General features: G+C 48.4%; 1 protein-coding gene across 1 annotated transcript in view; it reads left to right on the top strand.

The window, feature by feature from the left end:
- Positions 1 to 3,705: 3,705 nt before the first annotated feature.
- Positions 3,706 to 26,238, top strand: part of LOC138265281 (solute carrier family 12 member 9-like) — a 452,520-nt gene continuing 429,987 nt past the window's right edge. The window contains exon 1 of the mRNA XM_069212880.1: positions 3,706 to 4,071. Within this exon, the coding sequence (XP_069068981.1) occupies positions 3,891 to 4,071 (181 nt within the window). The 5' untranslated portion in view covers positions 3,706 to 3,890. The remainder of the gene's footprint in view (positions 4,072 to 26,238) is intronic.

Raw genomic sequence — 26,238 nt, 5'->3', positions numbered from 1 at the left:
GCCCCCCTTGGCTGCCACCCACCGAGAAGATACCAGAGTGGCAGAATGGACAGTCCGTCCAGGGCAAAGCCCTCTATGGTCATATAGCCCGAGGTGGCCTGGCTTCTCTCCAGTTGCACTAGATAATGAATCTGCCCTCACTCCCATCGCACTGAACACACAGTCTGTCCTCTCTCCTGTCACAATGGCCACAGGGAATACCCTCTCTTTTGCCACACTTTGAGAGCGTGCTTTCTAATCTGACCACAGAGCCTGTCCTCTCTTCTGTAACACTGGCTTAGAGCTTGTGTTCTACTCTGGCCACAGAGCCTGTCCTCTCTTCTGTAACACTGGCCTAGAGCTTGACCACAGAGCCTGCCCTCTCTTCTCACAATACCCACAGAGCCTGTCCTCTCTCATGTAATGCAGGATGTGTCTGGCTTCTACTCTGGCTTAAGAGCCTGTCCTCTCTCCTGCCACACTGGCCACAGAGCCTGTCCTCTCCTCCGTCTGACTGACCTCACAGCCTGTTCTCTCCCTTGTCACACTGCCCGCAGAGCCTGTCCTCTTCCTTGTCACACTGAAGGGAGAGCCTGTCCTCTTCTCTTTCAGCCTGACCTCAGAGCCTCTCTTCTCTCCTGTCTCACTGATCACAAAGCCTGTCCTCTCCCCATAACACTGACCACAGAGCCTGTCCTCTCCCCATAACACTGACCACAGAGCCTGTCCACTTCCTTTTCACACTGACCACAGAGCATGTCCTTTCCAGGTCACGCTGACCACAGTACCTGTCCTCTCCATGTCACGCTTACCACAGAGCCTGTCCTCTCCACGTCACAATGACCACAGAGCCTGTCCTCTCCGCTGTCTGACTGACCTGAGACCCTGTCCTCTCCAGGTCACACTGGCCACAGAGCCTGTCCTCTTCCCTTTCACACTGACTTCAGAGCCTGTGCTCTCCAGGTCACACTGACCACAGAGCATGTCCTCTTCCCTTTCACACTGACCACAGAGCCTGTCCTTTCCAGGTCACGCTGACCACAGAGCCTGTCCTCGCCGTGTCACGCTGACCACAGAGCCTCTCCTCTCCCTTTCACACTGACCACAGAGCCTGTCCTCTTCGCAGTCTGGCTAACATGAGAGCCTGTCCTCTCCAGGTAACACTGACCACAGAGCCTGTCCTCTTCCCTTTCACACTGACCACAGAGCCTGTCCTCTCCAGGTCACGCTTAGCACAGAGCCTATCCTGTCCCCGTCACACTGACCACAGAGCCTGTCCACTTCCCTTTCACACTGACCACAGAGCCTGTCCTTTCCAGGTCACTCTGACCAGAGAGCCTGTCCTCTCCATGTCACGCTTACCACAGAGCCTGTCCTCTCCCCATCACACTGACCACAGAGCCTGTCCTCTTTGCTGTCTGGCTGACATGAGAGCCTGTCCTCTCCAGGTAACACTGACCACAGAGCCTGTCCTCTTCCCTTTCACACTGACCACAGAGCCTGTCCTCTCCATGTCATGCTTACCACAGAGCCTGTCCTCTCCCCATCACACTGACCACAGAGCCTGTCCTCTTCGCTGTCTGGCTGACATGAGAGCCTGTCCTCTCCAGGTCACACTGACCACAGAGCCTGTCTTCTTCCCTTTCACACTGACCACAGAGCCTGTCCTCTCCAGGTCACGCTTAGCACAGAGCCTATCCTGTCCCCGTCACACTGACCACAGAGCCTGTCCACTTCCCTTTCACACTGACCACAGAGCCTGTCCTTTCCAGGTCACGCTGACCACAGAGCCTGTCCTCTCCATGTCACGCTTACCACAGAGCCTGTCCTCTCCCCATCACACTGACCACAGAGCCTGTCCTCTTCGCTGTCTGGCTGACATGAGAGCCTGTCCTCTCCCCATCACACTGACCACAGAGCCTGTCCTCTCCAGGTCACGCTTAGCACAGAGCCTATCCTGTCCCCGTCACACAGACCACAGAGCCTGTCCTCTCCCCGTAACACTGACCACAGAGCCTGTCCTCTCCCCGTAACACTGACCACAGAGCCTGTCCTTTCCAGGTCACACTGACCACAGAGCCTGTCCACTTCCCTTTCACACTGACCACAGAGCCTGTCCTTTCCAGGTCACGCTGACCACAGAGCCTGTCCTCTCCATGTCACGCTTACCACAGAGCCTGTCCTCTCCCCATCACACTGACCACAGAGCCTGTCCTCTTCGCTGTCTGGCTGACATGAGAGCCTGTCCTCTCCCCATCACACTGACCACAGAGCCTGTCCTCTCCAGGTCACGCTTAGCACAGAGCCTATCCTGTCCCCGTCACACAGACCACAGAGCCTGTCCTCTCCATGTCACGCTTACCACAGAGCCTGTCCTCTCCCCGTAACACTGACCACAGAGCCTGTCCTCTCCCCGTAACACTGACCACAGAGCCTGTCCTCTCTAGCTTGTCACGCCAGTGTGTTTGTTTGCATCAGATTCGGCCTCTAGGCGCTGGAGTCTGACTTCCTCGTGTGTGGTTCAGTTGTTGCAACACTTGTGGTCGGTGATGCTGCTCTGCCTGGCAGTGTGGGCGGTGACGGGGCAGGACTCGGGTACCCTGGTGGTTTCGGTTTCTCTTTACCATCGAGGCGGCTGGGCAGCTGGCGTCCCCTGAACAGGGTGAATCCAATATCTAGTCATGAAAGGCATTGCCTTGTTCAATCAGCCACGCAAGGTGGCAGGTTTAAATTAAATGTGAAAGTAAAAGTAACGAAACAAATGGAAAAATGCTTCCAACACAGCAAGCAAAACGAAGAAAATGTACCTTTGGGCAGCACTTGTGTTATTTAGGACCTATGCACAGCAGAGAGCTAAGGTGCAGAGTTTCACAAGGCGCTATATAAATACAGTTTTCAAGAGAACGGCCATTGCAGACAGGGTTTCCTTATTCCAAGGTATTTCATGCTAGAAGCCTACATATTGTTTGTGCAGCAGGTACAGTGATGCAGGGGTCGGACAAAGGAGGCCAATGTCCCATTCTTTCATGGGGTTCCTTAGCATTCGTTCTCCAACACTGTTCAATACCATAGATATAGGTGCCTAGTTTCCCAGGTGCACGAGGGAATAGTTAAACCAGTCCGGGATTATTATCCTGGAATTTTGGGACCTGGAGTATTTCATCCAGTGTAAAACTGGGACTACAAGTCCCAGAATTCCACTAAGAAAGAAAACGTACTGGCCTAACTTGTCACGCATGGACCTGGGAACCTCAGCAGCTGGGGACAGAGAGCAAAATGACGTGATAACATTACAGAAACGGGGAGTAGGAAATGTACCTCGAGGGAGCGGAAACACGCCTAACAGTTTTGTCTCAGGGATGGCTGTATTTTGCAACAAGTGCATTTTCCAGGCGGAGTGAATCACAGCCAGATCAAGGCTCACACTTAACTGCCCCCTCCCTCGCCCCGCCCACTCCCTCTCTCCGCACCCCTCATTCTCTCCACTGTTTACCACTTCGAGTCTGCCAGGCCTCCTTCACCCTTTCTTCTTCGCCCTCTAATTCTCTCCAGTCCCCGCTCTGCCCTCTCCCAGAGGTGTTCCCTCACCCCCCGCCCTCCTGTTTGTTTCTTGTCTCACATCTGGATCCCCCATCTCTCTTTCTCTGCCCCGCCCACTATCGCATTTGCCCCGCCTTCTTTGACTCTGTCCCTCCCACTCTCACTTCGGCCTCGCCCAGCCCCCTGCTCTCCCTCCCCTCCACCCTGCCCTCAGGGAAGTGACAGGAGAGTGAGTCCGCTCGCCAGGGCTCCCTACGCCGGGAGCGGGGAAGGTCAGGTACCAGGACCACCTGGGAGCTCCTCGGACCGGGCAGCACCCTCAGCGGACCCCACTCACTCCACTCATCCCTCCGGCCCCCACAGCAGGCAACATGTCGGAGCGCAGCCCCCTCCTCACCTACCGCCTGGTCAGCATGTCCACCGAGGTGGAGGCGGCGGGTGGGGACCCCTCCAAGTCCAAGGGAGGGCGCAGGAAGAAGCTGTCCACCTTCTTCGGGGTGGTGGTGCCCACCCTGCTCTCCATGTTCAGCGTCGTCCTCTTCCTCAGAATCGGTGAGTGCTGGGTGTGCAGGTGGGGCTGGGGAGGAGCAGAGCCCCCACTGGGGAGGAGACCAGAGGCAGCACTGAGAGGATGACTGAGGTGTCAGTGGGGTTGGGGGGGAGACCAGAGCCATCACTGGGGAGGAAGGGCAGAGGCACCATTGAGAGGATAACTGAAGTGTCAGCCGGGGGGGGGGGGAGCAGAGCCATCACTGAGATGATACCTGAAGTGTCAGTGGGGTTGGGGAGGGAGACCACAGCCATCAATTCGATGATACCTGAAGTGTCAGTGGGGCTGGGGAGGGAGGGCAAAGCTCTCACTGGGGAGGGAGGGTTGAGCCATTAATGAGATGATACCTGAAACTGGGGAGGGAGGGCAAAGCTCTCACTGGGGAGGGAGCGTTGCGCCATTAATGAGATGATACCTGAAGTGTCAGTGGGGCTGGGGAGGGAGGGCAAAGCTCTCACTGGGGAGGGAGGGTAGAGCCATTAATGAGATGATACCTGAAGTGTCAGTGAGGTTGGGGAGGGAGGGCAGAGCTCTCACTGAGGCGGGAGTCCAGAGCCATTACTGGGGAGGGAGGGTAGGGCCATCACTGGAGAGGAAGGGCAGAGGCACCACTGAGAGGATAACTGAAGTGTCAGGGGGTGGGGGGGGGGGGGGGAGTAGGGACAGAGCCATCACTGGGGAGGAAGACCAGAGCCACCACTGAGAGGATAACGGGAGTGTCAGTGGAGTTGGGGGTGCAAAGCCATCACTAAGGAGGGAGGTCAGAGCTCTCACTGAGGAGGGAGACCATAGCCACCCCTGACAGGAAACCTGGAGTGTCACTGAGGAGGGAGGGACACCTGTCACCGAGCGGAAACGATAGTTATTAAAGAGGTGGGCTAGAAGCCCAGGGGGGTGAGGGGGAGGAGGGGTCAGAACCATCACTGGGGAGGGAGGGCATAGCCGTCACTGAGAGGATAACGGGTGTGTCTTTGAGGAGGGAGGAACAGTTGTTACTGAGCGGAGCGCACACTTAAGACGGGGGGGGGGGGGGGGGGGGGTCATCTGTCGCTGATGCAGGGGGGTAGATTTATATCAATTAGGTGGAGAGGAGGCCTGTCCCTGAGGAAGAGAACCGTGCTACCTGTGGGGTGGGGGAGCTCAACAACTTAAGAGGGGGTGGGTAGGCCTGAACTTACAGTGAGATTGTGACAGAACTGTCACTGAGGAGGGCAGAAGTATCACCGAGGTGAGGGAATAATTAGACAACTTCATAAAAGAGTAAAGTTCAATAACTTAGGAACTGAGCATAGCTGTCACCCGGGTTTGGGGGTGTCGGAACTTCCAGTGAGGAGGTGAGAACTGAACCTTCACTGAGGAGGGCAGGCCTGTCACTGAGGCGAGAGCTGAACTGTCACCTAATAGGACAGACGCGTCCTATTACGAGGAGGACAGAGGCATGCTACAAGGAGAGTAGAGCTGTTTGTCGGGGGGGGCGGGCGATCACTCCTGGGGTGGCAGGTTGAGCTTTCATGGAGAAGAAGAAAGCCAAGTATCACTTAACAGGGGGGCAGAACAACCGCAGGGCAGGAGGGAAGAAGTTTACTACTTAGCAGGCTATCAGAACTGTACACAAAGGAGGGAGAGATATTGGTGACGAGGAGGCGTGGAGTGCTGTCACTGAGAGGAGAGAAAGCCTACCATTGAGAAGGAGAGAATAACTATATCCCAAAGGAGGAGGAAGGAGCTATGGAAGGAGCTATAGCTGAGAAGAGGAAGGAGCTATGTCTGAGAGGAGGAAGGAGCTATGGCTGAGAGGAGGATGGAGCTACGGCTGAGAGGAGAAAGGAGCTACGACTGAGAGGAGAAAGGAGCTACGGCTGAGAGGAGAAAGGAGCTACGGCTGAGAGGAGAAAGGAGCTACGGCTGAGAGGAGGAAGGAGCTACGGCTGAGAGGAGGAAGGAGCTACGGCTGAGAGGAGGAAGTGAGCTATGGCTGAGAGGAGGAAGTGAGCTATGGCTGAGAGGAGGAAGTGAGCTATGGCTGAGAGGAGGAAGTGAGCTATGGCTGAGAGGAGGAAGGAGCCTTGGCTGAGAGGAGAAAGGAGCTATGGAAGGAGCCTTGGCTGAGAGGAGGAAGGAGCTATGGAAGGAGCTATGGCTGAGAGGAGGAAGGAGCTATGACTGAGAGGAGGAAGTAGCTATGGTTGAGAGGAGGAAAGAGCTATGGCAGGCAGAGGGCAGAGACACATCTGTGAGGATCATTGGTGGAGAAAGGTTCAGCTAGGCAGTGAAAATACTTTTTAAAACTAGAAAAAATGTTGCTAATGTAAAACCACTTGTAACCCTGTATAAACCTGAGAAGTATCTGTGATTTCATCTGAAGAGTCACAAGCAGCGCATCTGAGAGTCAGTTTTGCAGCTAACCCTTAATAACTATGTTTTGGGTTTTAGATTTTGGATCATAACCTTTGTTAGAAATGGGGTTTCTAGTTGGCAGTCGGTTTGTACCCTGTCCAAGTAGGGACTCTCACTCTAGTCAGGATAAGGGAGATACCCGCTCAGATAACCCCTGCTCACCCCCTTGGTAGCTTGGCATGAGCAGTCAGGCTTCTCTCCGCAGCAATGTATAAAGCATTCGCACATAACACACAATAATAAGTGAAAACATTACAAACGGACACCACACCATTTTTAGAAAAATAGCCATTATTTATCTATATAAAACAAGACCAAATACAATAAAAATCCAACATACCGTAAAAATATGAATTCTGCAAGATTTACTCAAAAATACAGTTCCTTGAAGTCGATGGCTCCACCTGGGGCTATCACGGCGTTGTGATCAGCAAAACCAACAGTTCAGGCTGGCCGCGGTGTTGCGGGCCAGGTACGGTGTCGGGAAGACCCGCAAACAGTACCTTGGATTTGCAGGGCATCGTGATCCTCGCTGTGAGCTCCGGAGAGCGGCATCGCAGACGTCGCAGTATCGGTTCCGTAGTCGGTGCATGAGTCATCAGGCCCTTGAGGTCACATGCGTTGCGGATCGAACTCCAGGCTGATGAAGTCAGGTGCGCCGGCGTGAATGTCGGCGGGACGACACTACGTGCAGTGTCCACAGGTCACGGTGCAGGCAGTGGCATGATGACAGCATCCAGCGGCATCTGTGAGAGCAGGCCTGTGGTGTGAATCGGGACGGTGTGACGTGTGGTGTCCACAGGTCATGGTGCAGGCAGTGGCGTAGTCGCTGCTGAAGCGCTGTCTTCGGTAGGCCTAGGCTAGCAGTGCCGGGCGGGACTGTACTTCGTGACCCTCACAAGCGGTGTCCAGAGGCCACGGTACAGGCAGGATGCCTGGTGACGACACAGGAGTTAATGATGCTGGCGTCTGTGGACCGGAGCTGCGGTGTGAGACGGGATGGTGTTTCGTGTACCTCGCGAGCGGTGTCCACAGGCCACGGTGCAGGCAGCGGCGACGGTGTCAGCACGAGTGGCGTTGTCGGGCATGCCCAGGCTGTGGTGTGAGCAGGCGATGCCGGTGTGCGGGGCCCACAGGTCACGTGCGAGCTGCAGCTTGGTGAAGTCGTCCGATGACGGCGTCGGTGAGACCAGGGTCGCGGTGCGAAGCAGGGCAATGCAACTTCGTGCGGCGTCGGCAGGTCACGGTGCAGGCCAACGGCATCATCGCAGTGGTTCTCCTCTTGAACAGCACAAAACACACAGTTCCCAGTGCTGCAGATCGTGGAAACTGAAGTCTTTAGTGTCCCTGAGACTTCCAACAGGAGGCAAGCTCTACTCCAAGCCCTTGGAGAATTTTCTCAAGCAGGACACACAGCAAAGTTCACCCTTTGCACTCTTTTCGGGCAGAAGCAGCAACTGCAGGCCAGTCCAGCAAAGCAACACAGCAAAGGGACAGTACTCCTCCTTCAGTTCTTCAGCTCTTCTCCTGGGCAGAGGTTCCTCTTGGTTCCAGAAAGATTCTAAAAGTCTGGGATTTTGGGTCTTCTTCATATACCCAGTTCTGCCTTTGAAGTTGGCAACCTTCAAAGCAAAGTCTCAAGTGTTTGCAAGATCCTTCCTTGGCCAGGCCCCAGACGCACACCAGGGGGTCGGAGACTGCATTGTGTGATGGCAGGCACAGCCCTTTCAGGTGTGAATGACCACTCCCCCGTCTCGTCTAGCTTAGATAGCTCATCAGGATATGCAGGCGACACCCCCGCCCCCTTTTGTGTCACTGTCTAGAGAGGTGCAAAACTGTCAAAGTGACCCGGACAGACAGTCCACAAATAGGCAGAGTCACAGAATGGTATAAGCAAGAAAATGGCTACTTTCTAAAAGTGGCATTTTTAAACAGACAATTTAAAAAACAACTTCATCAAAAGATGTATTTTTAAATTGTGAGTTCAGAGACTCTAAGCTCCACATTTTTTTCCGCTCTCAAAGGGAATCTGCACTCTAAGGATATTTAAAGGCAGCCCCCATGTTAACTTATGAGAAAGCTAGGCCTTGCACAGTGAAAACCGAATTTGGCACTATTTTATTGTTAGGACATATAAAACACACTAGCATATGTTCTATCTTAAACATACACTGCACCCAGCCCCTGGGGCTACCTAGGGCCTACCTTAAGGGTGCCTGCCGTGCAGTAGAAGGGAAGGTTTAGGCCTGGCAATTGGGTACACTTAGCAACTCAAATTTGCAGTTTAAAACTGCACACACAGACTCTGCAGTGGCAGGTCTGAACCATGTTTACAGGGCTACTAATGTGGGTGGCACAACCAGGGCTGCAGGCTCACTAGTAGCATTTGATTTCGAGGCCCTGGGCACCTCTAGTACACTTTACTAGGTACTTACCAGTAAATCAAATATGCCAATCATGGGTAAACCAATCAACAGTACACTTTACACAGAGAGCATATGCACTTTAACACTGGTTAGCAGTGGTAAGGTGTCCAGAGTCCTAAAGCCAACAAAAACAGGTCAGAAAAAAATAGGAGGAAGGAGGCAAAAAGACTGGGGATGACCCTGCAGAAAGGGATATTTCCAACAACCTTATTCTCCCTTTATCTCATCTTTTGAGGGAACATTCATGTTTTCTTTAGTTATGTTTTCTGTTCTTAGTGGACAGCTACAATGAAGAGTAACAGAAGGCTTTCCACTCAGATTTTCTTGTAAATAAAGATATTAACAGTTGCCTAGCATTGTCCAGTAGCTCTCTCTTGGTCAGGAGGCAGCACAGGGGTTTATGGGGTGCCTTCTGACCATACCCTACTCCAGCCCCAGTTCATGATGGCCATTCACAGTGCCCAGAGCCTGGTGGCTGTGGCTAAAGATTGAGCCATGAAGATGTTGGGTGTCACAGTATGAACAAGCTCAGCAGACATTGATGCAATAAATTAAACGGCAGTGTGATGTGTTATGTCACAAGTGATCACACTTGAGATGTCATCTGACATCAGGTATGACATCATGAGCAATGTATGGGGGAGTTATGGTTGTGCGCTCACCATAACTAGCAAAGTTCAATGCTTTTATGCTTCTTAATTTAAAACGCTTTGACTGAAGTTTTCAAGATATTTTTTGCTGGTTTAGTATATTGTATTTTTATGGTTTGTTTTAGTTAGACGAGGAGTAACTCGTGTAATTCCATGTGGCGTAATCACGCAAAATTACCTAGAAATTCCACAATATTGAGAAAAATTATGTGAGAAGCCTAATTCTACAATTTTGGGCTATTTTCTTGGAACAAAAATTCTCCTCCATGTCCAAAGTGAGGATGCGTTTTGCACTCAATGAACTAAACTACAGAACATGAATGGCGAGTGCTAGCAGCTGGGTGTAGGATTTTTCCCCAATTTACTCCCGCTATGTAGCACTAATTTCTCAGTGCAGAATGCACCTTGGTGTCCAAAATGGATGCCAGGATGCATTTTGCACTATGGCAATAGTGCTAAATGCAACAGAGCATAAACAGCAACGTGAGCAGCCTCTCATTCTGGCTAAATGTTTACTTGTGGTAGGTTTTTATCCCCTACATTTTTCTTAATTACACAAACGGGCATAATCAGATTATTATCAGTAATTCTGCAACAAAGAGTAACACATAATTATCAAAATTATTCTGACAATTAAGTAATTAAAATGACACCCACTGCCTAGTTTTAATGATATTTCTCATCTGCGTAAAGAACTACAACTTCCTATCTTTTCTGGTAAAAATATGTAAACTTAAATGAAAGTTAAGGTTGTTGATGTGTCATTTGTGCCTACAGCACACACCCTCAGAAGCAGTGAAGTTCACAAGTGACAGCAGAACCCTTAATTATTTATCACCAAGTTAATTAACTTAACCTTAAAACAAGCATTTGCAATGCAAAAGGGTCTTGCATTTGCTTGAGTCAGAGCTATTGGTGTTGTAAATGCATAACTGGACTTTTCTTGCCACATAAATTTGTCAACCCTGCCGCATAATTCGGTCCTCTCTGCCACATAATTCCAGTGGACTTGCATATAAGTAAAGCACTTCCATTGATATTCTTCCTGTATCTGCAGCATGCTCGACCTCAAAAGGAATAGAGGGAAACGGTGACAGAAAGAGTAGAAAGTGCAGGGGGACGAAGGGCAGATGGAAGAAAGGAGAATGGAAAGAGCGAAAATTAGGTAAAGGGAGCAGCAAAACACAGAGGACGGATGGAGGGAAGGAAATGGAAGCACAAAGCTAGACAGAGTTCAGATTAGTTTGGCTATAAATCGATCAGGAAATGGAGACACAGAGAGCATTGATTTTAGCAGAATGACCAGCGGGTCCTACTCTCTGAGGTAGGTCCAGCTCTCCTAGGACACGACACCGGGAGATTTGTAGTGGAACCCTCTGCAGCAATCATCTGATGGAAATGCATCTACGATACCCAATCAGTGTATAACTTTTACCCATGCTGCTGTACAACATTGCTAGAAGACATTGCCAAAGCCAGTAGCTCTCACCTAGGCAAGACCTATTGACTTTTCAAATGCTTGTTATTTTTATGACTTAAATGACAGGTGTTCACAAATTGAGCATCTTTCCGGTATATTGTGTCTGCGAACATCAAAATGATGGGTATATCCTTTACGAAGCTGATGTATATTATTGTAATGGATTTTAATCGAAGTTGGTTAGACTGTTAAAGTTTGGGTTGTTGATGTGTTCTGGTTGAAGTCTACAGACAATGAATTAAGTATGATTGCACATGAAACGTAACCTAAATTATGGACTGCATGTGCTAGGTGTGAGACTTGTGTCCACTTGGGAAAAGACTTTAGTTTGATGTTTGTGAACAGTTCAAATCCAAAACCATGTATAAAGCTCCTAATTCCACGTGGTGGATATGTCATTTGAGACAGCCAGACCATGGGCTTTTCTCCCTCTCAGTTTGTTGATGTGTTTAGTTTGAAGTTCATGAACATTGGATGTATGATATACTAATATGCAATTTGTAAAGTGTAAAAGACGCTCAAATTAGGTTGACCCGGACATTGATACAATATACAGTTCAGTTGTCTGTGAGAGCTGGTCTTGATCGAAAAGCCAAGATTTCAATTTCTTACAAAAGAAGGAGGAAGGAGCTCAATGCAGATCAATAGGAGGCGTGTTCCAGTGTTTGGCATTCTGTAAGATGAAAGAACGCTCAACGATTCTGTGGTGACAAACTCTAGGAGAGGTTATCAACTAGGTACAGGTAGACCACAAGGCTCTTCCTGGAGAACACTCGTGTGTCAACATCTGTACACAAGTGGGGCACCCTTTTATGAGCTCTCCATGTGTTAAGACAATCGCCTGCAAGACCACTCTTTTATGAATCTGGAGCCAATGAAGATCCTTGCAAACAAGAGAAGATAGAGTGATGCCTAGGTACATTCAGGATGAGCGGATGGGCCCCATTGTGGACAATCTGGAGCCACTGGATGGGATGTTCGGAAAGGTCCAAGTATAGTAAATTGTCATAGTCAAGTCTGGAAGTCATCGCAGTGTGAATCGCGGATTCTCACCCGGAAGAAAACAGGAAGTCCAAACAATTTCCACTAAGACAAACAGGAAGTGAGTCTGATTTTTGCACCCATCATAATTTGTGTCTTGTATCTGACAGTTTGGTCCATAAGATCTTCACCCTGGATGCGTTTGGTGAGGGGTTTAGGGCCAGATGTAGAAAGCATTTTGCATGGTGCAAACTGCGAAAATCGCAGTTTGCGCCATGAAAAATGCCTTCTGCAATGCACATTCACAATTTGCGAGTCAGTACCGACTCACAAATTGTGAATGCGACTCGCAAATAGGAAGGGGTGTTCCCTTCCTATTTGCGACTCGCATCGCTAGGCTAAATTGCTTTGTGACTGCGAATGCGGTCGCAAAGCAATTCACAGTTTCCACAAGTGTCACACTGGTGGTAACCCATTCGCTAAAGGGAAGAGGTCCCTATGGGACCACTTCCCCTTTGTGAATGTTGCCCAGAATGTTTTTTCAGAGCAGGTCCAATGGACCACTGCCTACACTGAAAAAACGAAACCAAATGGTTTCGCTATTTTTTTTATTTTGCAACTCGTTTTCCTTTTAAGGAAAACGGTCTGCAAAATAACAAAAAAAAAACTGCTTTATTTAAAAGCGGTCACAGACATGGAGGTCTGCTGTCTTCAGCAGGCCACCATCCCTGTGAGTGCAAGGACTCGCTATGGGGGTCGCAAACTGCAACCCACCTCATTAATATTAATGAGGTGGGTGTTTGCGACCCCATAGCGATTCGCAGAAGGTGTCTGAGATACCATTCTGCATATGCTTTTGCGACTTGGAAATTGCGAGTTGCACCGACTCGCAATTTAAGAATTGCAAAAGCATAACTTGCTACATCTGGCCCTTAGTTTTATACTCTGCATAACTGGAGTAGGTGTAAAGCTTAAACCCAACCTATGTTGTTGCCCTTATGTTGGCGGTAGTATGGTAACTGAGCTTACCAGGGCCTGCTTTGTAAGACGGTCTTCGCAAATAGTAATATTTGAAATCAGTATTGATAATAATTGGGAAAGGTGTCAAAATGTGTTGATTCAGCTCCATCGCCTCTAATTCCATTGTGTACCAAGTATTATCCTTTTTTCATATATGGAAATGAACAGCTTGGCCCCTTGTGTAATGAACACGTGGTTACTTGAAATCCATAGATCAGGTGGGATCGATCTTTTTTCAATAATTATGTTGAAATGTGTGTTTGATGTTTGTTTTTAATATTAATATGGAACCAAGGGCACTTGCATCCATTTTAAAACCGCATCAAGTGACAGTGGAACTGGTCCACTCCTGTGCTTGCAAAACCGTGTGTAACTAGTAATGCCAGGTGCTAAATGGGTGCCAAGCCCGTTTGCTTACTGATTAGGCTGTCTTAATATTAATATAATTCAGTGAAAGAAACTTTACTGAGAGTATGACAAGCCTTTAAGAAAGTCCATGTTATGGCTTCATTTGCCAAATGATCCCTTCTCTGTCAGTCCACTCACTGATCATGACTGAATCAATAACTTCACATTTGGCATCAGCAGAAGTTTCACTTGTGACCATTCAGATCGGGCACCCACTGATCACTTTCACATTTTCCCTAATATGTTGGCCTTAGACCAGCCCTGGGATGGTGGTAGGTTAGTTGTTAGCTAAATAACCTCATTTCGTGTTTTCGTTTTTCACATTAAATGACTCCTAGTGCTGGAGAAGGATTTTATAAACATTAGTCTGCTATTTTAAAATACATTATGAATGTACTTTTTTTGCATTCTCTGAATGGCATTGCAGTTGCATTAAGTTTTATTTCATATTTTTAAGAGGAATTACTCACTCCCTGATTGACAGTCACTGTAGAAGTCACTGTGTTCGCCACCGACCCACGCACCAAGAAACCCCCGCGTGTTCAATATATTAAAGCTATGGCTCGTGGCCTTCCTATAGGTGAACACAGGACTTGGATGGTGCCTGGGGCCCTTTGTTATCATCCGCTCCCCACGGCAGCATCAGCGGAGGAACCGAGCCTTCTCTGTGTGCGACAGTAAAGATTATTGTGTCCCATAAATGTCTTCTGTTGAAGGCCGACCTTTGTCACCTGGATGCTTCCAAAAAGTAAACCTGATTTATTGATCATATGATGGATGACTTTTCTAGGATTTTTCTCCTGTTTCAGACTGTTGCATCTAAAGAAAGGCCCTGAATGGTCTCAAAAGTCCATGTACTGTTCCACCCCACGTGTCAGTCAAATAACTGGTGTCTTTTCTTATGACGTGCATCTTTTAGTTTTTATATCCGCATAGCGCACAGTCTGCATTAGGGTTGCCTCACAGCACTAGGGTGCCTGTGTGCGCATTTCACCCTGTTCTGAGATTGCTATCACAAATCAGTGATAGTTGGCTTGTGACGATATGTGATATGTATGCGGTATGGAGTTCAGCTTTTTAGGCCTCACCTGAGACGGCGCTGACATTTTGTTGGCTTAGAATGGGCGTAGGGTTTGGCCATTGGCTACCATGGTTTGGCTTCAATGTCAGTCTCGTTTCCTTGCTTCCCTGTAGTCAGAACGGACCAGCTTCACATCCTCTTCTTGTGTTTGTTCCTACCCTGGAGCGTGGCCCCAGTACGCGTGTCTTTCCACTGCTCTCCCTGCTGGAGCTCCTCCCTATATGAGTGCATGTGTTTACAGGCATCCTCGCGCATGTGCCTTGTACCCCCAAACCCCCTGCTGTCCCTCTCTGTGTTGTTGCTTCTCCCTCAGAGCCTCCTGCCTCTCTTTGTGTTGTTGGCTGCCCATCTCTCCCCCCACCTCTCTGTGTTGTTGCTTGTGCACTCTCACTCTCTCAATGTTGGTGCTTGCCACCTCCCACCCTTCCGCCCTCTCCATGTTGTTGCTTGCCACCTCCCACCCTTCCGCCCTCTCCATGTTGTTGCTTACCTCGTCCCACCCTTCTTCATTGCCTTGCTTGCCTGCACCTGTCCAGCCCCGTCCCGTTGCTTGCCTCCATCCACCCCATCACATTGTTGCTTGCCTCGTCCCACCCTTCTTCATTGCCTTGCTTGCCTCCACCTGCCCAGCCCCGTCCTGTTGCTTGCCTCCACCCACCCCATCACATGTTGGTGCTTGCCACATCCCACCCTTCTGCCCTCTCCATGTTGTCGCTTACCTCATCCCACCCTTCTTCATTGCCTTGCTTGCCTGCACCTGTCCAGCCACGTCCTGTTGCTTGCCTCCATCCACCCCATCACGTTGTTGCTTGCCTCGTCCCACCCTTCTTTATTGCCTTGCTTGCCTCCACCTGTCCAGCCCGTCCCGTTGCTTGCCACCTCCCACCCTTCCGCCCTCTCCATGTTGTTGCTTGCCACCGCCCACCATTCCGCCCTCTCCATGTTGTTGCTTGCCTCGTCCCACCCTTCTTCATTGCCTTAGTTGCCTGCACCAGTCCAGCCCCATCCCGCTGCTTGCCTCAACCCACCCCATCACGTTGTTGCTTCCCTCGTCGCACCCTTCTTCATTGCCTTGCTTGACCCCACTTGTCCAGCCTGTCCCATTGCTTGCTTCCACCCACCCCATCACATTTTGATGCTTGCCACCTCCCACTATTCCACCCTCTCCATGTTGGTACTTGCCACCTCCCACCCTAATTCATTGCCTTGCTTGACTGCACCTGTCCAGCCCCGTCCCGTTGCTTGCCTCCACCCACCCCATCACGTTGTTGCTTGCCTCGTCCCACACTTCTTCATTGTCTTGCTTGCCTCCACCTGTCCAGCCCCGTCCTGTTGCTTGCCTCCATCCACCCCATCACGTTGTTGCTTGCCTCGTCCCACCCTTCTTTATTGCCTTGCTTGCCTCCACCTGTCCAGCCCCGTCCCGTTGCTTGCCACCTCCCACCCTTCCGCCCTCTCCATGTTGGTGCTTGCCACCTCCCACCCTTGTGCCCTCTCCATGTTGTCGCTTACCTCATCCCACCCTTCTTCATTGCCTTGCTTGCCTGCACCTGTCCAGCCACGTCCTGTTGCTTGCCTCCATCCACCCCATCACGTTGTTGCTTGCCTCGTCCCACCCTTCTTTATTGCCTTGCTTGCCTCCACCTGTCCAGCCCCGTCCCTTTGCTTGCCTCCACCCACCCCATCACGTTGTTGCTTGCCTCGTCCCACACTTCTTCATTGTCTTGCTTGCCGGCACCTGTCCAGCCCCGTCCCGTTGCTTGCCTCCACCCATCCCATCACATGTTGGTGCTTGCCACCTCCCACCCTTCCGCCCTCTCCATGTTGTTGCTTGCCACCTCCTACCCTTCCACCCACTCCATGTTGTTGCTTGCCTCGTCCCACCCTTCTTCATTGCCCTAGTTGCCGGCACCTGTCCAGCCCCTTCCCGTTGCTTGCCTCCACCCACCCCATCACGTTGTTGCTTGCCTCGTCCCACACTTCTTCATTGTCTTGCTTGCCTGCACCTGTCCAGCCCCGTCCCGTTGCTTGCCTCCACCCATCCCATCACATGTTGGTGCTTGCCACCTCCCACCCTTCCGCCCTCTCCATGTTGTTGCCTGCCACCTCCTACCCTTCCACCCTCTCCATGTTGTTGCTTGCCTCGTCCCACCCTTCTTCATTGCCCTAGTTGCCGGCACCTGTCCAGCCCCATACCGTTGCTTGCCTCCACCCATCCAATCACGTAGTTGCTTGCCTCGTCCCACCCTTCTTCATTGCCTTGCTTGCCCCCACCTGTCCAGCCCCGTCCCGTTGCTTGCCTTTACCCACCCCATCACATGTTGTTGCTTGCCACCTCCCACCCTTCTGCCCTCTCCATGTTGTTGCGTGCCTCGTCCCACCCTTCTTCATTGCCCTAGTTGCTGGCACATGTTCAGCCCCGTCCCGTTGCTTGCCTCCACCCGCCCCATCACGTTGTTGCTTGCCTCTTCCTAACCTTCTTCATTGCCTTGCTTGCCCCCACCTGTCCAGCCCCGTCCTGTTGCTTGCCTTTACCCACCACAACACATGTTGTTGCTTGCCACCTCCCACCCTTCCGCTCTCTCCATGTTGTTGCTTGCCTCGTCCCACCCTTCTTTATTGCCCTAGTTGCCGGCACCTTTCCAGCCCCATCCCGTTGCTTGACTCCACCCACCCATCACGTTGTTGCTTGCCTCATCCCACTCTTCTTCATTGCCTTGCTTGCCCCCACCTCACCATCCCCGTTCTGTTGCTTGCCTCCACCCCCCCATCACGTTGGTGCTTGCCACCTGCCACCCTCCCGCCCTCTCCATGTTGTTGCTTGCCACGTCCCACCCTTCTTCATTGCCTTGCTTGCCGGCACCTGTCCAGGCCCGTCCCATTACTTGCCTCCACCCACCCCATCACGTTGTTGCTTGCCTCGTTCCCACCCTTCTTCATTGCCTTTCTTGCCCCCACCTGTCCAGCCCCGTGCCATTGCTTGCCTCACCCACCCCATCACGTGTTAGTGCTTGCCTTTGCCCGTCCTGTCCCTCACTGTTGCTTGTCCCCTCCCATCCCATCCACATTGTTGCTTTCTCCCTTCAAACCTCCAGCCTAATCCAGCATTGTTGCTTGCCATCATCCTGCTGTGCTCATAGCTCTTCTGTTGAAGATAGTCTGAGCACTAATACAATGGCTACCCAGCATGTCTGGGCTATATTGAAGTGTGTTGGTTGTATATTCTCTCTCATGCATTTTTTGTGATGTGTGTCTTTGATGTTCTGTCTAACATGAGCTTTATGTTTTAGGTGGGTCTCAATAGTGGTTTAATATTATATTGTGCACGTTAGTGAGTGGATCTGGGTATTGGTTTAAAATTGAAAACTGTGACTATGAATTTGAACGGTTCCCTCGAATGCCCTTTGATGAGTTGGGATGGTGTCTCATAGCGCTAGTACAGTGGGTAGCAATGCGGTAGCCTACTACATGATGCATCCGTGATGTGTGTTATGTGTGAAAAATGTTCATGTTATGGCTCGACCAAATTTAAGTTTCAGGGTCAATTAATTGGTTGGTTTCTATATGGTGTACTTGCAGATAATTAGGCCTGGGTGGAGCTCACAGAGCTGATTTAAAACTCTGTTGAATTCAGTGGAGGTGGAGTTCTGTGAGCGGCGCCCTGTCCTGAATGCACCCATTCTCAGAAGCATTAAGTAGGGCCGTAGGCAGTGAAAGCTGCCGTTTCAGGCCTCTTGTGCACCGGCCTGCCCCGTATACACTGCACACAGGGCAGGCCGGTGCACAAGCAGGCCGGTGCACAAGAGGGAGCCTGGGCCGTGGCAGCAAAAGCTGAGGTTTCAGGCCACATGTGCACCAGTGTGCACATAAGAGGAAAAACGAGAACTTGCCTGGATACTCCATGCCAGCTGTCTGACTCTCGGCCTTCCTCTTCCCCCTGGCTTGACCCCGGGCTGCTGGAGGTTGGAGGGAGCCCTGGATCCAGAGCTGCTTGGCTGGTGCCAGCAAGCTGTTCCATGATGTTGGGCCGAGTGCGCACTGCAGCCCAGTTATGGGCCACACAGCGCAAGCTTAGGCTGTCTACGCTTGTGCTGTGTGGTCCATAACTAGGCTGCAGTGAGCACATACTGAGCTCCGCTCTGATGGAAGAGCTAGCAAGTTTTTGGTCTAATTCTGCGCTCCAAGTGGAGCGTAGAGCGCCAAAAACTCCATTAGCTTCGCCAACAGAGTGGAGCTCACCGCCCACCCCTACAGATAATACTTTGAACAATGCGGAAGCCGCCAATGTGGGCAATTCGGGCCCCACTGGATGTTATGGAGGTGTTCTGTCTGCTGGGCTCTCTTAGGTGTTTGTATGCAGCATATCATGTCTGATTGACATTAGTTTTGAGCATTGAAGCATTTCAGAGCAGGGAAGCTTTGGGGGTAACTGCAAGACCTCCTCCAGGATGGGCCTCTTGATCCATCCTTATGATTTCAGAACCGGGAGTCACTAATAAATCATTCAAGGGAGTGGTAGATTCTTTGAGTGAGGTTCCTGAAAGGAACAGGAGGCCCAAGTCATGAAGGCGAAGGTCTTGCCAATCTTGGCCAAACTGGCTGTATCGGGCCTCAGGCGTTTCCCCAGGAGGGTGGAGGGGTGGGTGCCTGTTTTGTAACTGGGAGGTGGTGTTGCAGTGGTGCTGCAGTATCTGCCCCCAGTAACAGAAGTAACAATCCTGCAAAATGCACTCACCCTCGGTTCCAGCCTCCGTGCGGGGGGGCTGGTCTGACAAAATTGCCCGGGCTGCTTTGGGTTCCCAGTCCGACCATGTCCGCAATCTTGTTTCAGTTTCTCTTAGCAGATCTGCAGCTCAGTTCGTGTGGTAATCTAATACATTGAAAAGTTGGTTCCAGGGCCTTCCCCTCCAAGAACATCCTTAGTATTGGAAGTTTTTTTTAGCACAATCTTTCTACTCCAGAGCACCCACATTCTTCCCTTTATCTGCTGTTTTTTTCTGATATCACATAAGGGTAAAATATCCATATGTTATAAGGATATTGCATTTAGGGCTGTGTGAAGTTTCAACCCTAGGAGCTGGAGACTGCATGCAGTCAAACAGATCACAAGATATGCTAACCAGAGATGTGGCAAAGACCTCTTCATAGAGCCTGACCTGTTCCGCAGCTGGAACATTCCTTCTGCCATGCAAGACCAGGAGCTCTACATGGTTGCCTCATTTCTTTTCCCTGGTCCCAAAACTCCGCCGTGGACCTCTGAGATGTAGGAAGTTCTGCGTTAATGGAGAATAGCTCCCTAGTGAGGCACAACCAAAACAAATCCCTGCTGCCTGATGTCTACCATTCTTGGACAGAACATCAGGCTGCAGAGACTTGGTGAATATTAATTATGTAGCATGAGACAGAGTCTGGGACCTTGGCACTTGTGCACAAAGTGTGACATTCCCCACACTCACCCACCCATGAAGGTGTATTTAACCTCAGGTTAGGAAAGCGTTCTGCCACAAAGTGTACATGTAAGGCAAATGGTCCAGTTCTTTCGTCAGATCTTGGAGCTCCAAGGTTACTGTAATATATTTTTAACAGACCGTAGGGAGCATTTTATTCCTTCTAATACATGGTTTCTTTGTCACTTTCTGCTCTGTCCCCTGTTGAAGTGTTTGCTTTTGCCCTTTTTCATGAACAGATTCTACATGTTGCAGATGCATATCACAAATTTAACATCTGTAGTGTACATAGAAATATTGCAACACTGTCCCGTAATGTGTTGCAAAACAATTTGAAGCCTTTTGATTTTGTTCAGCGTGAAAGCGGACTGTGAGGTTTCCAATGTGTGGCAACCCTCAGAAAGATTCACTCTTTTCACCAGTAAACTCAGAGCAATAAATGAACATTTACATCCAGTCTTAGATAAATTAATAGGAAGGGACACTCAAGAGGTTATGTTCTCTCTAAATATTTATGTGGATGTTCACCTAAGGGAGCTGCTTCTCACACTTCTCGCTCGCTCTGGCAGGGCATTGTGACGTCACAAAGTAACAATTTTAATTTTTTTCAGGTGACTGATGATGTCTTTTCTTTCTTTTCTTTAATTTACTTTATTCGGTACAAAAAGACCATAAAAGACATAAAATAAATAAATAACATACAGAATTTCACAGATGATGTCACAACTGGAGAGTAATACACAATGAATATTAGAGACAGATTTGTATACAGGGATTACGAGCTTCCAGGTCCATATACACGATAATCTTTCCTGTTGTGCATAATTCTGATAATGCAAATTGGATGGGGGTGCTGTGGCATTTAATAGATCAAGACCCAAGCAGTGCCAGGGACTATATGGGCAGTTGCAAATCAGATCTGGCTCCAGTTTAGGAAAGACCTCTTTAAAGAACACTACGTCATGATGTGGTAAGAGTCCCCACCAGTCGCTTATTGACTGTATCTTTGTCTATGACCCTGTAACGGGCTCTGATGCCTTGTGGCTAGAATCGAGGCATAGAAATAACACATCCACACATCCCAACCTCAAGCCCTGTGTCCGTATTTTCCTATGTGATTGTGGTACAATTGCCACTAAAGGCCTGATTTAGACGTTGGCAGAGGGGAATACTCTGTCACAAATGTGACGGATATGCCGTCCGCCGTTTTACAATCCCATTATGTCCAATGGGTATCATAATACGGGGGGGCGGGAAATTCGTCACGCTTGTGACGTGGTATTCCATCTGTCAACATGTAAATCAGGCCCAAAGTCTTTTCTTCTTCTTTTGGTAGTATATTTTTCTGAATTTTTGGCCAGTGTTCTGATTTTATTTCAAATTATATTTAACATTAAAAAGATTAAAGTAGAATTGAATTATTTTTTGTGGCTCCTTTAGTCTACTAAGTTACAGTGTGCATGCGCATGTGGCAGCTAGCTAGGACTATTTTATTCCAGTGCGAGTGTTATTAAGTTTATTTCCCGGCCTCCTGAGGGTATTTGGTCTACATGAACTAATGTTTTCAGTATGAATTCTACTATAGGCCTTTTGTCTCATATTATTAAAGAGCCAAGAGACTTGGCAGTCCATTGGTAGATTGAGTGATAAGAGTTTGAGCCTCCTGGTGTGTATTATGAACTATCCATATATTGGTCTTTTTCAGTATGTGATTTGTGTCTTTTTATTACTGCCTTTCAGAAGCTGAAAGGTGTTGCTTTCTTTTTTAAAACATTTTTTAATCCTCTCAGTAAGAGTTCATGTATCGGCTTAGATCTTGGTTAATGCACGTAACTGGGTGCTTTTCATGCAATGCCACAATAATTCAAATTGAATTTTTATTTTTTATTTTTTTATTTCTCAGTCATTCCACTTGGACGAACGTAAGGCATATTTGTAATCTTAGGCCACACCTTGAGAATTACAAATGATGTAGTGACCTCTACCCTCTGTGATTTTTGTTCTCAGGGTACATCCACATTGTCCTGATGAAAACCCCCTCTTAAGTAGCAGAGGGGTTGAAACGTCAATGACATTACGCCTTGGACTTGATACAATGTTTGTGGTGGGGTGAGCAAACAAATTAACGAGCTACTTGCTGATGTTAGAACTTGTCACAGTCAGAAAACTTGCACTTTCAGTTTTTCTTCTTTTCCCCCGCATCTTCACCATCCACTGCACTGTTTCTCTTACTTGGAGCATCTGATGTCTTTGTCATGGGGATTATTCTTTGTATTTACCAAACAATATCATTTGGAATATTTTTTTACTGTGAATTTGTGTGGATTTGGATTATGTACTTCGGAATACGTTCATGAACCGCCATGTTTGAATGTGTAATTGAACGACTGTGAAGGAACAACTTCATGGCGATTCTTGCACTGCTCGGCAGGCTCCATTGCATATCTTTGCTACGACTGTGAGTTCTTCCTCTGCGGCTCTCTGAGTTATTGTGTAAGAAAACATAAGAGGCGTGGTGGAAATGTTAAATATTGAAACCTCTAAATGGTTGTAGTGCTTTGATCCCTTGTGTAGCCAACTCTTGGGAGATGCTGGTCTGAACCCAACCAATACTGAACCAACCAATCACCCCTTCAAGAGAGCGATAAGGGGGTACAGGCCCAGGAGTAAAGGGTACATGGCACTGAGATGACATAAGGATCATAACTCCAGGTCCACAGGGATATTTTATTTGCAATTAAATGCACTGAGTGACCACCGCGAATGAGTGGGAGAAGGCGGAAGTAGAACACCATTTGTGGTGTGACATTTTATAAGAACTTCACAGCCAACCACAAATTTGTTTATTATTCTGTGTCTTGCTCCACTGGGCTATATTTCCCCTTTTTGGCTCACAGTGAGTCTGCTTTTTATACAATAAATGCTCATACTTCTGTGTTTACCTGTAACTGTGTAGATTATATTGTCCTAGATTGCCTATTTTTTCAAATAAAAATCTCCTTCACACTGTTTCTAAATGTAGGTCTTTTTTGTATGTGTGCTGCTATAGTCTTTGCTTAGTGATAAGTGAAACTCTTTGAACCTTGTGAGTGAGCTCTTGCTGTATCCTTGCACAATATGAGCACCACTGAGAAGGTCTCGGCCAGCGGGTAGCTTGGAGAGAGCTGGTGTTACACTCTGCTGGAATCTGCAGATATCCGCACTGGAGCATTTTCCATTGGCTGTTTTTGGTAACACACAACGTCAATTTGCACTTGTGTTCAGGCAAAGTGTTTATGGTCCAGAAACAATTTGCCACGTAAGACCATGTCTTGGACCTGACACCTTTATTGTGTGCGAGACCCCGGGTTAGAACTAGAATATGGCTCTGAAGAATGGGAGGTGTTCTATTTAGGGATGGGCGGAAAATTCCTCTCTGCTGGTGGAGTTTGCAGAGTTTTTCCCTCTCTGCACTCCGCTTGGAGTGCGGAGTTCTGGCAAAACTCTGCCAATCGCCTTGTGATGGAATTTTTTCTCACGCAAGGTTCACTAATGTTAAGTTCATGAGTGCGAGTGAGAATTTGTGCCCTCTAGTGCCCCCTAGTGAAATTTTCAGGTGCTGTAACCCTTCCCGGCGAGATTTCTCAACATGGACGGTCACGGCAGGTCACTGCCTTTTGCGTTGGGAAAGCTGCTGCTCGAGTAGAAAATCTGCTCAACTGGCAGAAAGAACCAGCGTGATGTGTGGTGGCGTTCATGCTGGTGTTACAGCGCTGAAGAAACTTCTGGTGCTAAAAATCAAAGGCAACCTGCCCAATTCTGCCTGGTTGCTGAACTCTTGCAGAGTTTCTTTTCTAACTCAGCGGAATCCCTCACAGCTGAACTCTGCGAGTTGAGCTCAGGCCTCGTTCCATTGTATTGCATAATTTATATCATTGATCTCCAACCTTTTGTATAGTAAGAGCTACTCACACTTGGTGAAAGTCACCGGAGCTACTATTCTTTTTAGAGTCTTAATACTAGCCACATCAGAGAAGATTAGATCAGTGCCCACCATATGCAATATTATCAGCAGTGTTCACCTCCGTACACGAGGCACAGCTTCAAGCAGTAATGTTAAAAATATCTTATCAATGTGGAATGCCTCTACATGGGTATTGCATAACAGCCATAGCTGCAATGCCCTTGGCTCCAAGTTATCAGTAAAAAGTCTCTCCAAAACACCAGCTCATACGTTCTGAAAATGCACACATTTTCATCTCAAATACACACTTCAATTTTGGTATACATACATTCATTCAATAAAACAAAAGCTTATAATTTAGTAGACTGGGCTACACACATGAGAGCTGCTAACAGGTAGGTGGAGACCTACCAGTAGCTCCTGACCTACTCGTTGGAGAAGCCTGATTACCAATAGCTCATGAGCTAATCGTTGGAGAAGCCTGATTACCAGTAGCTCACGATCTACTCGTTGGAGAAGCCTGATTTATATAGTGCTTCAAACTCAAGAATGGGCCACAAAGTGCTTTCATCGTAGTCAGTTTACCCTGGAGCCCTTTCAGTGCGCATGCTCGGGAAGGCTGTGGGTATGTAGTGTGGCCTTTATGGGGGCATTGTGTGCAGTGCCTGAGATTCACAGACAGGCTCCATTCATTTTGTTAGAAAATATGGACCTATCCTGTCTAATGAGTTGAGTCCATGCCAAAACCATATGCGTTTAGTTAGCTGGCTGTAGCACACCTAGAACTTATAATTTCCTAAAATTAGTGAGAGGCTGAAGCCTCCCCAGTTCTCTACCCTCTCTCCCCACCAAGTTAGTTTTGTAAGTGTGTCTCACAGTCGAGCATTTCCAGTTCAGAAAGTGTTTGCTGGTCTTAAATTATTGGATGTGTGTAAAATTCACGTAATTTTTTTCCCCGTAATTGAACATTATTTTGGGAAATTTACCCAAAAATGATGGGCAATTACGTGAAATGCTAATTTGTAATTTTGAATTTTAGAAAGTGTCCTCACACCAAAAACTGTGAGGGCGCATTTTTAAAAAAATGCACCATGTCCTCATGCCAAAAGTTAATGTGTGGACACATTTAAAAAAAAAACATTAAAAAAAACCATGAACAGTTGTTCTGGTGGTCCCTTGTGAATTGTACATTTTGCAGTAAATGGTTATTGTGCATGGCACAGAATTACGCAAAGTAGATTTTTCCCATGCCTAAAATGTATATTTTGATATATAGCGCCCAGTGTTTGAGATGCTGGCTACCTAGAAAACTGAAATGCCAGCATAATCGGGTGGCAATTGTAATACTGGTTGGTTGAGAGGGGATTGCAGAATGAAAAAGTTAAATTTATATACCTAACATAGACAAATAATTCTCATCAAGTTAAGCCCAAAGTGCTGGCTGATGAGATACGTGACCTGCAGGTTTATGTATTGGTATATGTAGCGCAAATGTTCCCTGAAATGACTCTCAAAGTGCTGTGCATACAGGATACAATGTATATGTCACAAGGAATACACACATCTGTACCAGCCAACAGAAGTAATGATGGACCAAGAGATCTTCAACAGGTAGGACTGCAGGGTATGAGTTTGAATCCTTGCAAAACCAACTCATCCTTTGATCCTTCTGATATTGAAACACTAACTACCAATAAATTTGGTAATATTAAGACAACTGGTAAAATGCTTAGATACTGTGTTTACTTAAGCATTATATTAAAGCAAACTATTATTAGTGAAAAAATCCTTTATCATCCAAACTATCACTGCCATCAAGAAGGGTGTGGTGCTGCTTCCTTTGCACCTTATGAGCATCTTATGTAAGGGGCATGAATCTCAAAACTGGAGAAACAGACCTTCAGTGGGCAGTGTTCTCCTCCTAGATTGGTTACTGTTACTTGTCGCGTGTATTGTGCGCTGCTTGCCCTTGTGTGGCCTTGTAGCACTACCCGGTGTCCATCTTGTTGCGAGCTGAAACATGAACGCGTGGTGGGAGGAGTGTGTGCATGTATTTATACAGTCCGTACAATGATGAAACAATCTGGTGTCGTGAGGGTGGTTCCACGTGGTACTATAAATACTGTACATTGATGCTACGCTTATGCGTGCATGTGTATGTTAGAGCGTAAGTGAAGAGAAGCACATATGATTGGTCTTCTTCCAGTGCACTCTTACACTCCCCCATATGATGCTTCTGGATTTCTCTTTCTATAAGCAACCTAGAAAGAGTGCACCGTGGGACAGGTCGCCAAATATTGTTTCACGAGGACAGTAATAAAGTTCCCAACTGGTGA

Source organism: Pleurodeles waltl, chromosome 11 (genome assembly GCF_031143425.1).
Source record: "Pleurodeles waltl isolate 20211129_DDA chromosome 11, aPleWal1.hap1.20221129, whole genome shotgun sequence".
Lineage (NCBI taxonomy): Eukaryota > Metazoa > Chordata > Amphibia > Caudata > Salamandridae > Pleurodeles > Pleurodeles waltl.
Note: the sequence above shows the minus strand (reverse complement) of the source record. Positions and strands in the feature narration are given on the sequence as shown.